The 14,749-nt window shown below is 37.7% G+C and overlaps 1 protein-coding gene across 4 annotated transcripts in view; it reads right to left on the bottom strand.

Annotated features, from left to right (window-relative positions):
* LOC117963644 (pro-neuregulin-1, membrane-bound isoform-like) overlaps nucleotides 1–14,749 on the bottom strand; it is a 169,131-nt gene that overhangs the window by 64,367 nt on the left and 90,015 nt on the right. For 3 of the 4 annotated variants that reach the window (XM_058990494.1, XM_058990491.1, XM_058990497.1), the window contains exons 2-3: nucleotides 855–1,029; nucleotides 315–436 (exon numbers count right to left, since the gene is read on the bottom strand). In XM_058990494.1, coding sequence (XP_058846477.1) covers nucleotides 315–436; nucleotides 855–1,029 — 297 coding nt within the window. Of the gene's footprint in view, nucleotides 1–314; nucleotides 437–854; nucleotides 1,030–13,339; nucleotides 13,709–14,749 lie in introns of those variants that run through there. The other variant, XM_034904491.2, reaches the window with a different exon arrangement.

The following is a 14,749-nucleotide window of genomic DNA, read 5'->3' on the forward strand; positions in this document are numbered from 1 at the left end:
AGCTGAGACATTACACTGAAGGATCTGTGAGACATCTGACATTCTTTATTATTCATTTCAGAACTGCAAATGGTGGTTTTCCCTTTCAGACAAAAATAACGCTAATGACAATTTTGAGTTAACATCTTTGAGAATCCAGTACTGTATTTTTACATGTGACAGAAAAAAAAACAATAAAAGAAAGAAAAAGATATGTTGTAAGAGCTAAGCGCTGCGTTCAGATACGTAAACCATACAGCAGGTGTGCAGCGAGGAATAATGCCTGTGGAGCATCACAGATTTCCACTAAACCAGCACTCTGAAAAGAAGCCTACCTGGAATGACTGTGATGTTGCCTGCAGACTGGACTATTCCTTGGCTATTGGCAGCTTCACACGTGTATGTCCCAGCATGGGATAGCTTTGCTTTGGGAATCTGAATATCTGATGAATTCCCACTACAGAAAACAAAATGGAGGGGAAAAAAACATACATTTACACATCGCACAACACTATGACTTTTTAATAAAAGCTCACTGAGGTGCCACTTTGTAAACCTAAGTCAAATCATTTATTTATTTTTTACTCAGATGACAGTCTTTACACCTTAAAGATTTAACAAAACTGAACACTGAATGGGCACTGACTGATTTTTGAGGTTGCACCTCTCTCAGTGTTTTATGCTTCATATATTTTTTAGTTATAATGAGAACAAAACTATGATAATGATAAAGAAAATATGTGCACGTGGAATGGAAAATAACCATAGAAAGTTATTACGCATCCTTTTCTATTGATACTGTATGTATCACACATGAAACAGTGATGACCGATATTGAAAGGTATCTATTATCTTGAGTGATAAAGTCCTCTTACGTTTTCTTTTGTTTGATCTTGATGTCTTTGGGTTTGTTTTTTCCTTTTAACGGTTTCCGATCTTTGTACCACGTGAGGACCGGCCTGGGATTTCCTTCACTGGCTTCACATTTTAAGACCACTTTCTTCCCCTCCTCCACTTCAACGCTTTTTACTTTCTTTAACTTTGGGGCTGCTGTTAAATAAAGAACAAAATAGCATTTTAGAGTAAAGTATTTACTACAATTTGGATTTCCTCCACTATACAGGAGGAAATCAAAGTATTTCAGTGAAAAACATATCCCCTGCCAAGCATAGAAACAATGTTTCAAATGTCAAAAAAACACAAACAAAAGTAGCTCATCACGAAATCAAACCATGAGTTACCTTTACAGTACTGTGCTGTATGTGGAACACATTCTAAACAAATGCATATGCAAAGCTGTATCAAATTTAGACATGAGGATCCCAAGATAAAGCCCTTTTACAGCTCAGCCAATCAGGTGTCAGTACAGTGAAAAGTAGCCCAGACGTCATACAGAAGAAAGTCAAATACCCTTTGTCACAATTGAATGAACTGTAAAACACACTGTAGCCACACACATTGCTGGGAACATCCTCACCCAGTCAACCATCCACCACATTTCTTGTGGGTAAGGTATGCATGTATACTGTACATTCATTAATGATCAATGCCCCCACTCCTATTATCTGTGCTAGTTTGATAGTAAGTTAGGTTGACATTATTTACATGGTTATGTATTTGTATTTGTATGTTAAATCCCCCTTAGTGATTTTATAAAAATGCGCAGCTTCCTGTCCCTAATGGAACAAAATCATGGCTACAGAGGCTTTAACAATTAGATAATACGACAGTGGATCCTAATCTCCTTTCACACTGGCATAATCTACCCGGGTCAGAACCCGGTGTCATGCGTGTTGGGTACGCGATTTCACACTGCTTTTGATAAAGCAGGGCTGACCTGCATAACAGACGCAAGTACACAATGTGCGTATCAATGTCCCGGAATGTCTTGGATGGAAGTGTTACTGACACTTCCATCCAAGCTTCTCTGGATTGAACCGTCGGACACATTTTTAATTAGAGCACATGTTTCTTCATCCCTGCTGCAATCTGAGTCATGCTGTGTCTCAATCAACAAAAATATGGCTAAACAGAATAAACAGAAACGTTCCTTGCGTCGGCTCACGAACGGCCATCAAGCATTTTATCTCGCTCAACCCGGGTCAAAGTGTGTCAACCCACATCCTGAGGTGGGTCACTGGGTCCTGGGTTGACCCGCGTCCACCCCAGGTACGTGGTTTCACATTACGCAGGATTAGCCAGGACCGGGATCCGGACCCGGGTAGGAGTGCCAGTGTGAAAGGGGCTCTAGAGGCAACTGAATCAAAACATTCAAAGTAACATGTACAAAGACATAGCTGCATTCTCCTGGGTGCCCACACATAGGAACACAGCCCAGGTGTTATAGTAATCTTTTGTGAAATTAATTATACCATCAATTCTTCTTCAACCAATCCTCTTTGTTGCGCAATTTCATGTGTAATGCAACCAGTTTTAATAGCATAGTCTGTTCCCAAACTCAATCTTCCTTTCCATCAATTGTGATTTAAAAATGTGTTTTAGAATTATGTTACATGTGAGAAAATGAATATGTGACCCAGCAACAGATTGAAACAGGCTTCAAAGGTCTGTACTGCAGTATATATGTTTTCCCTTTTGATCTCATCTGGATTGGGGAATGCTGAGTTCACTTTGTCCGCATCACTGAAATGCTCTAAATTGGTTCTGGGTAAATGAATTTAGACTCTAGTGCTGACTTGGAATTCTTTTGAAGCCTAAAATGAAACCTACATCGGACTGGGACTACTTGCTGATTGCCCTGAATGGACTGGGAGACTGGTCTGTTCCCAAAGCTGCTACAACACAAAGACAACACACAGCAACATCAAGCACCATGAGAGTAGCTTCTAGTGATGCGACAGAAATGTAATAAAAAGAGGAAAGGATGCTAAGCTAACACCTTGAAGGATAAGCTGCACAGTAACGGGATCTGACCTGTGACGCTGTAGCACACCCACTCCCATTTATCAGCCAAGATAATCCGCCTCATACAACCACCCTTGACAAGTACGCAGAGTGAAAAGATCATAATCATAGATAACATCCACCCACGGGAAATTAAAATATTGTACCCATGGGTATATAATGACTGATGAAGCAAACCTTAATCAGTGTTGATGTTTATTCATACCTGCAAGGCAGATCCAAACCTGCTAGGCAGATCGGAAAGATGCAGAACAAATGCACTTCACAGGTCATGCAGCAGAAGTAATTCTCCATTAAGGCAGATGTACTATACAGCAGCTAATGGAATAATTCTATACACCTTACCTGTCATGAACTTCCATTCATGACGTAGGCTTCATATGTGCAGGTTGCAAAAAGCACACCTTTTAGGAAATATGTATTTATATCTGGTACCATACTTAAACAAACAAGGCACCCAATGCCTTACTTTAAACTACTGTTACATTCCCTTGGTCGTTTCACCTCAGCTGTGTCTTTGAAATCAAAGTATGTCACTGGCTGCAAAGCATGTCAGTCATCAGGAACCAGCTGATTGGTTCATGACAGGGGAAAAAAGGAGCTGAACGTGAGAATTTCACTCTCCAGGTGAAACGACCTTGGAAGCACCCGTATACTGTAGCAGACAACCTGAAAGCAAGGCATGCAAACATACAGTAGAAATGAAAAAAACATGTTTACCATAACATGTGCTTCTATCAGATCTATTTAGTGAATGGGCTGCACAGCAGGTAAGAGTTATGGAGCTATTTCATTAGCTGTAACGTCTTTAACAACGCTCCACTCTTTCTACTCTTTATGAATCCTGATACGTTCCCCAATGGGCTAGCTGGACAATATAGTTTTCCCATCTGTGCCCCCTGGTGGATAGTAATCATACACCCTCCACAAGTACAATCTAGAGTAAGGGAAATAATAAATATGGTGATCATTTATGCACTATATTATAACCTGGGTAACCAAAATTACATGTGAAAAGCACGACCACCACCCCCAGGGATAATACAGGATGGTCGACCAGTACGTCCTGCCCAGGCTGTGTAAGATAGCATGCTGCAGTATGGAGATTTGTCTGGTCCTATCTTTGTTTTTCAGTAGTTATGACAGGTCATGCTTGGTTAGGATTCTGAGGGCTGTGCCTGTGGCTAGGGGTGGGGGGGTGTATTTTTTCTTGTATTATTGTGGTATTGAATCTACAGTACACCTAAGCAGGTTAAGGCACAGGACCAAGAACAATCAAGAGCATTACAACATACACTGTACACTGTAGTGGCCGAAACAAATCTTTTTCACTAGCACTTTAAAGAGATTACAAAAAAATAACCCATTCAAGTTTCCCTTTATTTTGACTTATAAAGTGGCCAATCTGTAGCAGCAGTAACTAGAAGACTGGTTTGGCCGTCCACTTTAACTGCTATTAAACGTGATGTCTTCCCCTTCTCTATGCAGTGGCATTCCAAGGAGCTTTATGGACACATGTGTCTAATTAAATGTGTCACCACCACAGCTGTTGGCACTGGTAAGAGTGACACAGACATAATTAATGAACATATTTATTAGGTGTAGCAGTGATCAATTCCCAGCATTATTATAATGACAGAATGTTTCACTTGAATGTCTTCAAACAGGTCTCCCGTCCTTAGAACCATGAAGAAAAAAAAAATATATATATACATTTACAGACGATCCCTGTCTAATAACATGTGATTCCAGTGCTATCACTGTTTGCTACCTACCCACGATAGCCAAAATGTTAATGAAGAGGAAGCAAAAAATCTGTGCTTCGTAAACTCAAAGAAATAAATGTGAAACACGATGCCATGAATAAGCACTGATTCACGACTCTCTCCACAGCAGACACTGGCTGCCTTGACAAAGCCCCCGCCACCCACAGCTGCTCTGTGCTGTACTGTCATCACAAATGTGTGAACAGTATCCACATGTGATGGCCTTCGAAAAAAACTGCCTGGTGAAACTATACAAAGATTTACCTCAACTACACTTAAAGGCCCCTACACACCAGACGCGATGTGACAAGCGACAATGTGCAGCAATACGACAAAACGAATAGAACCTTTTATTAGAAGGTGTGGTGTTCAAGACACCTATAGACGTTGGAGGGGACAGCAGCATCGTAATCTTTGTAATCCGCTATCAACTTTAAAGAACAGTGCATTTTGTTCCTCTAATTCTGACATCTAAAAAGGGGGATTTATATTTATAAAGTGATCTATATATGTACTATTGGTTTTACTTGTGTGCCCTGTATGCCTCTGTGCATGTGTCTGTAATGATTGTGGGGCAGTGGCCTGAGTTCCATTTTGTATCAAGTGTCCTGAACCAATAGAAAGACAAAAAGGAGAAAACACCTCAACAGTAGCTAGAGGTTACAATGTAGAACGGCATTAGCAATAAGCTGACACAGAAGCAGTATCGCCTCCCTACAGATACAGACCACTGGGAGGGCAGCATGCATAAAGCCAGGAAGCAAGATTCTGTTTGGTTCAAACAACAAAAGCAACAGGAACCACCTGCGCTCAAGATCAGAACTTGTGAGCCTTCTACTGTTTCTATTCAGTGCAGCTTCGTTCTAGCCTTTCTGAACACATTCACTACTGTAAGTGCTTTTGAATCAATGCATTTGGGTGTCAGTGAATGCTGAGCAGTCACAGAACTTGAGTAGTACCTGGTGTACAGCATGTAGATACTGTATGGAAATCAGCTTTGTCTACTGATTTTTTTTATTGCATTGTTTTTTATTTAGTTTGACATACGCCGCTGGACAGCGGGTTCGTATGTGTTCAGATGTAATTACAAAGTTTGATTTTCATATTAATAAGGAATCTAATACAGTTCTACCAGACAATATTCTCATTTTACAAGTACACTAACAGCTCTCTGTTGCTTTGGAGATCAAGCTAGATCACTTGAGGTTGACTATACAGTACTGTAATGTTCTGACATCTAAAGTTGCACAACACAGTGCACAGTACAGGACACCATAATGTTTTACTTTGAATGGCTGCATTGTTTTACACATGTGTGGTATGGTAGACTGTACTGTGAAAGGAAAGTGGATTAATAAACAGTATTGTTTTTTTAATTCATATTTGCTCCTGGTAAAGTAAAAACCTTAGCCACGTATTTTTAGATACAGGACTCATAATGCAATATGGTATGTGCATGTCTTATACTATATATACAGTACTATACCATAGAGCAGGTGGTACAAACTAGAAATGGCCCGTGTTATAAATGATTTCTTCAAGAGATGCAGAGACAGTTATAAAGAAAGATAGCAAACATCAGAAAGAGGGTATGGGAAGGGAACATCTGTGCTTACTGTGTTATAACCCTGCTGTAGAGTTTGCATTAATGGACAGGAATGAGTTAATCTCCCAAAGAGAAACTTTGAAATACACTTGTGACTTTACCCCCTATGACGGTGCGCTGTACTGTTAATGTAGAGGACTGTGTTTAATCAGGTGGCTTTACCTGAATTGACATACCTAGAAAGAAAATGCAGGGTTTCCTGCTGAAATCGAGCAGCCTGTGGGTTCACATTTCTCTTGTGTTTACATTTGAGAGTTGTTTAAAAAAAAAGGTTGAAAATATGAGCTTTATACCATAGGCGTTTCTTCTTATCGGTATACAAAAAATGTAATCAAAAGGTTAAAAAAAAGAAGTTAAACTAGAGTTTACATATGGAATTAAAGCCCCCAAGCTCTTTGTAGCTGGAAGTTGGCTGTTTTGTTCAGAGTGACATTATGGCTGAAAAGCTTCATGGAGGTAGGAAGCTTGTGTACCTGCGGCTAAAACTACCTTAGCTACACTAACTGGTTAGCTAATGTCTGGCTTTTAGTGAAGCAGGATGGACAGAAGGCTAAACTATGAAATAATTTAGCAAGTATTCACCCTGTAATTGTAATGTAAAACTGAATAGGATTATTGGACACGGCAGCTTTAAAAAAAGTCAACAGTCCAGCACACAGCACCCCCTGGTAGCCCTATTTTATCATTGTAAATTATTGTCCTAAACTCTGTTCCAATAGAGGTACACACGTTTGGTATCGGCAAATGAAAATTTCAGAGGTTAAAATATAATGTCTTTACTTTCAGATAAACTCCCAAAGGCAACACTAGTGGTCTTAGAAAGACGGTCCTCGTCTAGATTGAGTTCCTATCAAAGATGGTGTTCTGCTGTATTTGTTGTGTTTATTTTAAATACTGCTGTCTTCAAATCCTAATCTAGCATAATCATTCTAATCCTCTTCTGAGCTGGAACAAATGCTGGGCCGTTTGCGAGAGCAAGATGAAAAACAAAAGGTACTTTAATGAATTAAATATACACTCAATGGTGTGAAAATAAAACCCTTGCCCTTGAATATACTCAGATGTATTAAGTGTGCTCCGTGACACTGTGGTTGGATCAGTGATTTGCATATCTCAATGACATGAAATAAATTCCAGAACTCCCAAACAGCGTAGAAGGAGTAGCAAACGTGCCACTACAGAATATGATGTGCTTTTTGAATGTATGCAAACTTACCTTAAATCACTGCCACCTATTAATAACGGTATTGAACACAATCATTTCAATAGGTTCTTATTTTGTTTATTAACTCTAAACAAATAGCTTGTTAAAAAAATGTTTGGTGTTATTGGTGAAATACTGTGCATTATAAATCACATATGAGACATGAAGTTAAGGATTTGTTCAAAAGCACATCTTACGACGTGTAAAAAATGTCGTAAGAACACACAAGTAGTTTTGTGATTTAAAATAACTTACTAGGGAGTTATCATACTTTATATAGTAACCTATTTATAAACTAATAAAAACTAGGCCAGCCTGGGGATTCAGGATTATCAAGTGCAAGTCTGCAAAATATTCAGACAGCGGGAGACCCTGGAGAATCACCAGCAGCAGCTCTGTGCAGCACTATGGGTGGCATTTACTCTTTGATCTGAATCCGACTCGCTTTTTATCATCAGCAAATCTGCTGTCACACGAGTTTACAATGACAGCTCTGTAGCCAAACATTTACGGTTCCTGCTCAAAAGAAATTGAATCTTGACTGCAGAGTGACACATTTGTACCAGTGTGCCGTGGATTCAACCAACTCAACTCATTTTTATCACGTTTATTATGTTTTACCTGTTTTCTCCTCGATATTTCAGTGCTGAAGAAGCTGCTTGATAACATCCTGGGAACATTCGTGGAGAGCAGTAGTACATGAAGACGTTTGCATAATGGTCATAAATACAATATACACACGCAGGGAAATTGACTCATATTGAGTCATATGGACTCAAACAGTTCTTCTGCTGAATGTTTTGTTGGCCCTCTGCTGTTAAAAATAACAGTTCTGTAACTTTTTTTCTTTCTTTTTTTTAGCTCAAAATTATCATATTAGGGAAGGAAAACATTGGAGTGATGGAAACATGGGGATCGACAGCAAAGGCTCAAGTATTGTCTAGCATGCACTACCTCCTCTACACCACAGGGGTCAGTCTTGTACTGGCTCTTGTTGGTTCTTTTTTCATCTCTGTGGTTTCCTGATAGTCTATTTAAATCAGTAATAACTTGACTTTAAAAGATGACCCTTAATAAAAAATACCAATGACTACAGGTTTACAAAACTTCAAGCTTTTTATAAACAATCCAAGATGCTGTGTAAAGTCAAAACCACGGATGACGTGTCGAGTTCTATTTTTAAAAATGTTTGCATTGAAGCCGCCATGTGGTCTGACAGTGCAAGTGTTACTATGGTAAAGAAATAACTTCATCCCACTCACATCCCTTTGTTTTCTCAGGGCCTGAATGCCACAGACTGAGGTTTGGCCATCCAGCTGTTTTACAATGTCATGGTGCTTCTCCCTTTGGAGCTTTCCAACATGCTTTTCAACCACAAATTAGCACGGATAAAGATCCACATTCCATTTCAATGCCGGCAAAGTTACCAAGGAATTCTATGATCTAATACTGTTTTCAGATAGTATTAGGAACGAGCAACCTTCCAGCTTACAAGAAGAGAATATTGTGACTACTTTGCGTAAATGATATCTGTTTTTGATTGAATATATCCGTCTGGAACGTCCAACTCCACAGACACATATGTGTCACTAGTTTCCTTTTTGCATTTTATTTGTGTGAGGTAGATCATGGAAACTCATGCCCTTTTTTGCTGTATGGTTTTGATAATTGGTGAATTAATGTTGTACCGTACTGCACTCTTGGATTTGTAACGATCAATCTGGGTTCTTGGATAGTTTTCTGTCCGGTCTCATGTAGGTGTTTTTGTATTATATTTGTGTTGTTTTTGTGAATTTCTATAGCCAGGCATGGCGTGGATGAGCTAAGCAGAGACAACCAGTTGTGCCGCAGGGTGCTAAAGTTCTGGTATTCAGACTACTGGTGAATAAGTTGAGCCAGCAAACTCAATTCACGTGTGAGCACTGTATGCTTATTGACCGAAAACTGTACTTGTTAACTTAGTATACGTCACTCTGAATGAAACACAAACATGGCATACCTATTTTGATGATATGTAGTGTTGGTAAAGTATCTCAAGTCTTGGATCCCCTGTACCATCATCTCTTTCAGTCTTGCACCGATGGTGCACATCCAGGTTAATGTTTGCCAGGATTCAACCAGCTCAGATGTGACCTTCTGGTCCAGAGGAAAGTGGGTGCTGCTGGTATTACTTATCCACGAACACTGACCATGAAGCACTATGAAGTTAATACCCACAGTACACTACGCTCAACGTGAGAAATAAACTGGAAGAGTAACTGACTTATAATAGGGGTGCTTTCATAGACCCTGATTAGCACTATTCTTGGACTGCCTTACCTGAGGTAAAATGAGATAGGCCAAGATTAGTGCTAATCAGGGTTTGGAAAAACCTTACAAGTGAGACAGAAAAATGATTTTAATGGCCCACTTACTGTTCCACCAAACACTTATTCTTAACATTTAGAATTTACAGGAAACACTGGGCATATCAATTTTTCCATAAACGTTATGAGTTTTAAAAGCACACATAGACTCCTTACATGTAATTCGGGTCTGCACATTGTAAGGACAGCAAAACAAAGACACAATGCTTTCAGTCAGATCCTAACACCATGGACAGTAAATGGTTTATTTCTGTGTTGTATAGATTTAAAAGCATTTCTATGCAGCACACTGTATAGGCCTACTCTTTAATTATTGATACAGTATTATTGTTACAGCAAAAATATTTCCTCAGTGCTTCACGCTATTGACAGCATACTAGTGATAATGAAATATTTTCCATTTGTGTCAAAATCAAAGCACTTTAATTGTATTAAATGTTCTAACTATCTATTCACATTAGAATGCTGATCACCTTGTTTAAAAACATCAAGGCATTAATTCATCAGTGATGCTTACCTCAAGTGTCTAATTAATTATAATTCTCTCTTTTAGACACAGCTGTGTCTTTCAGTTTGGAATATATAACATTTGTATGCAAAACAAGTTGTAACCAACGGTGGTTGTATAACAATAATTAACCTAAACAGTACTTCTTGGTGCTTGAAATAATGGAATAATTGTGTCTGGCTGAATGTAATGCAATTGCTTTCTTTTAATTTTTGACTGACTTCAACATACAGTTGTAGTCAAAAGTTTACATACCCCAATGGAAATTTATAATTTCTAGAAATTTCTCAAAAACAAGGAATTTTAGGAAAAATTTTTGTAGCAAAAGTTTTGCTTTTGTGGATGAGGAAAAAAAGTTACAAGAACGAAACAGATGTCTACAATTATTTATCTCAGCAATTTTTTTTCAAAACTCCAAAAATGCTAATTCAAAAGCATTCATACCCTTTGATGTTATGATAGTATTGTCTACAAGGTGCAGAACCTAATTCTAGAAAAGTCTAGAAAATGCTGGATTGTAGATGAACATTCTTAGAATGTATAAAAGGGTTAGGCATAGGATAATTGCTGTCATTACCAATAAGTCAATATGGGAAAATGTAAAGAGCTACCTGAAGACCTTAGGCAGAAAATTATCTATTGTCTAAAGCTGGAGAAGGATACAAGAAGATTTCCATGTATTTGAGTATCCCAATTTCAACTATTGTTTCTATTATCAAGAAGTACAAGACTCATGGTACTGTCACAACGCTCCCTCGGTCTGGAAGAAAGAAGGTTCTTTCACCAAGAACAAGTAGAAGAATTGCGAGGAAGGCTAATAATAATCTGAGATTAACAGCCAAAGATATTCAAAGTGAATTGGCTGCAAGTGAGACCTGGGTTTCCATTTCAACCATAAGTCAAACATTGCATGGTGAAGGTCTCAATAGTCGCAGCCAAGGAAAAAGGAAAACCTCACAGGGACAATCGCTTAAAGTTTGCAAAATGGCATTTGAATGATGGATATGAATTCTGGTCAAAGGTTTTGTGGAGTGATGAAATAAAAATCGAGCTATTTGGTCATGTAGTCGTTACATTTGAAGAAATTCTGGTGAGGCGTACAAAGAAAAGAACATCATACCTACTGTCAAGCATGGAGGTGCTAATATCCTTTTATGGGGCTGTTGTTCCTCTAATGGCACAGGAAATTTAGTTTCAATACATGGTAAAATGGACTCCATAGAATACCAAAAGATATTGGCTAATCATCTGAAACCCTCCGCTATAAAACTTGGTTTAAAGCGCAACAGCGTTCCAACACAACAATGATCCAAAGCACACATCAAAATCTACTTCAGAATGGTTAAAGAAGAATAAAATCAAGGTTCTGGAATCTGATTGAGAATCTTTGGTATGAGTTGAAGAAGGCTGTTGAAGAATGGTCAAAAATCACAAAAAAATCATGCCAAAAGCTCATTGACAAATATCCCAATAGTTTAAAAGAGGATATTGTTGCAAAAGGTGCCTCAACTAGCTATTAATTTCATTTTCCTTGTCAGGGTATGAATACTTTTGAATTTGTATTTTTGGAGTTGTGCAAAAAAATTGCTGAAATAAATAATTGTAGACATCTATTTCTTTCTTGTAACTTTTTTTCCTCATCCACAAAAGCAAAACTTTTGCTACAAAAGATTTTTTTTTATAATTCTTTAGTTTTTAAGAAATTTCTAGAATTTATACATTTCCATTGGGGTATGTAAACTTTTTACTACAACTGTATACTCACTGTTGTGATAGAAACAGCTGTTAGCATCCTTCACCTGTATGGTTCCCAATCTATAAACACAAACCTGTAATGACCGGAAACAGCAGGAAACAGCAGCAAGTCCTACAGAACTGCAACTGTGACAAAATCTTTTACTTTGCAAACACTACCAGCTAGTGGCACATCACAGCCATACAAGCTGTGTCACCACCTTGCACTCAGGAGGTTAACCGATACATGATAGAAATGCAGAATACCTCATCTTTTGTTGTGCAAACGGAAACCCAGTCTTGTGCAGTAACTTACAAAAAGGTGCATCTCCTTTTTACAATTCGGGTCTAGTCCACACAGACAAGGTGCTTGGTTGGCAGGGGCATCCTACCTTAAGGTGGCCCTACACCCTGTTGACAGTATTATGACAATTGTTTTATTTGATTTGTGTGTCCACACCCTCATTATTATACAATGAACATATAAATGCAGCTGTAGTTACAGCAACAACTCGTACATGCTGCCTTACTTTCAGCCTTTATCACAATGCGTGTCCTACCGATCAATAACTGAAACGTGATTGTAAGAGGAAGTTGTTCTATTACTGACACATGAATCAGTCGTGTGACTGATTCACTCCATATGTTCCAATATTGTGTTCATGCCCAGTACACTGTAAACTATACGCTACCTTATGGCGTTAAGAACAATATTATATAACTTATTGTATCTCTTGAACTTGCACAGCTTAGCATTACCTTCTCTACACGCAAACGTTTTTTTTGTTTGCTTGTTTTTTTTGGTTTTTTTTTTAATACAGTCCGGACGGTATCGATTTGATGTTATTTTTACACTTGCCGCTAGAAGGCGATGCAAAAAAGTGAAACTCAAATTTAAATTAATTATACGCAAAGTAAACTGACAAACACGTTTAAAAACTGATAACTGGTTTTGAGTTACCTTACTGTAAAGATATGTAATCTCATAGTGGCTACAGTAGATACACCTGCTGTACAGTGCTTCCTCGCCCGCCTGAAGCAGAGGTTTGATCACATGAAATTCCACAGCTTGGAACTGGCTTCTACTGTAGCGTTAGTAAATACGATACTTTTCTGTACGTTTGTTAAAGCATATTTTGATGTCCAACACAACTAAGCTTGCATGGGAAGGTAATATTTATTTGACAACAGCGTAAACTGTAAAGTTTTGAATGCGTGACACGTTGCCCGTGCTTGATATGCTTAACTTACCTTGCTCTGAAGTGTCTTCTGCGGGAGCTGTGTCGACTTTTTCTTTTCCTTCATTCTTATTTTTCCCTTTATTTCCACGTCTTCCAGTTTTCTTCTCCGACATTGTAAATGTTATATTAGATCCCTAACCTGTGTAAATCAGCTAGGTCCAGGCAGTTCAAAAATACTTCTCCAAAAACGCTTATTCAAAGTTTTTCGACTGTTGAAGAAAGGTTTCTTTCGAAACAGAAATATATAAGTAAACTGTCTTGTCAAAACGTATAACAATATTTTAACTTGATTCCCTTCAGCTGTATTTTTTTTTGTCACGCTTTTGTCCTTGGAGATGATAAAAAGTTCTAACTTCACTTCACTAACACTTACAATAACTACCAGCAACTCCTCTTGTGATCAAGATCTTATTGAAAGTTAACATAGCATGTGGTGTGGATGACAGGTTAAACTCCTGAACGCCCATCCCACGTGGGTGGAGTATATATATATATATATATATATATATATATATATATATATATATATATATATATATATATATATATATAATAACAGGTTTTAACTTTTTGTTAAAACCTGTTATTATTATTATTATTATTATTATTATTATTATTATTATTATTATTACGTTTTTTAATTTGTTTTTTAAATACAATTTTATAATTTTAATTGATATATGTGCTTGTAATTGTAATGGGAATGTTTCCACAACAGTAAAACCTTTTTTTTTTTTCAATTATTAAAAAAAAGGATTGCATAAGTTTGTTTCAATCACATATTGTTGCTATTGATTATCATCTTTGACTTATTTATACATGAATATAACACTTACAGTGGTATTTATTTATTGCAGTTTAGTTTATTAAAGTATCTTGTACATGTAACACTACTCCATTGAAATAATCATTTAAAACATCACAAAACATAATTTACTTTGGGCAATAAGCGTACCCCTATAGTGAAACAGTGGTGGATCCTAACATCACCAACATGTAAATATTAAAACCTGCAATTTGACTTACTTTTAAAAGGCAAAAATACAGATAGGAGGCTTTCTCTCTCACTTTTTGTCTTTTTGTGACTGGGTTTTTTGTGTTGAAACTGTATATTGGTCTATTTCTTCGAAGTGTTTACTCCAGTTTTTAAAGAACTCCTATTTTTTGGCTGGAGAAAGACACCTGTCAAAGCTAGAACCAAAAAAAACTAGGTAGCATAATGCAAAGTCTCCCAAGCACCCTCGAGTCCTTTACTTCTCTGTTAAAAACAGGAGTTAATTAAAGACTGGAGTAAACGCTTTGAAAATACGGCCCATCACGTCATATGCAGAACAGAATGAATCCCTCAGTCTTCTCCTCACCCCTGTTTTGGTGACACCTTTGATATATAAAGTTTGGTCCCATATATCGAATCATTGTG

This window comes from Acipenser ruthenus, chromosome 2 (genome assembly GCF_902713425.1).
Source record: "Acipenser ruthenus chromosome 2, fAciRut3.2 maternal haplotype, whole genome shotgun sequence".
Taxonomy (NCBI): Eukaryota; Metazoa; Chordata; class Actinopteri; order Acipenseriformes; family Acipenseridae; genus Acipenser; species Acipenser ruthenus.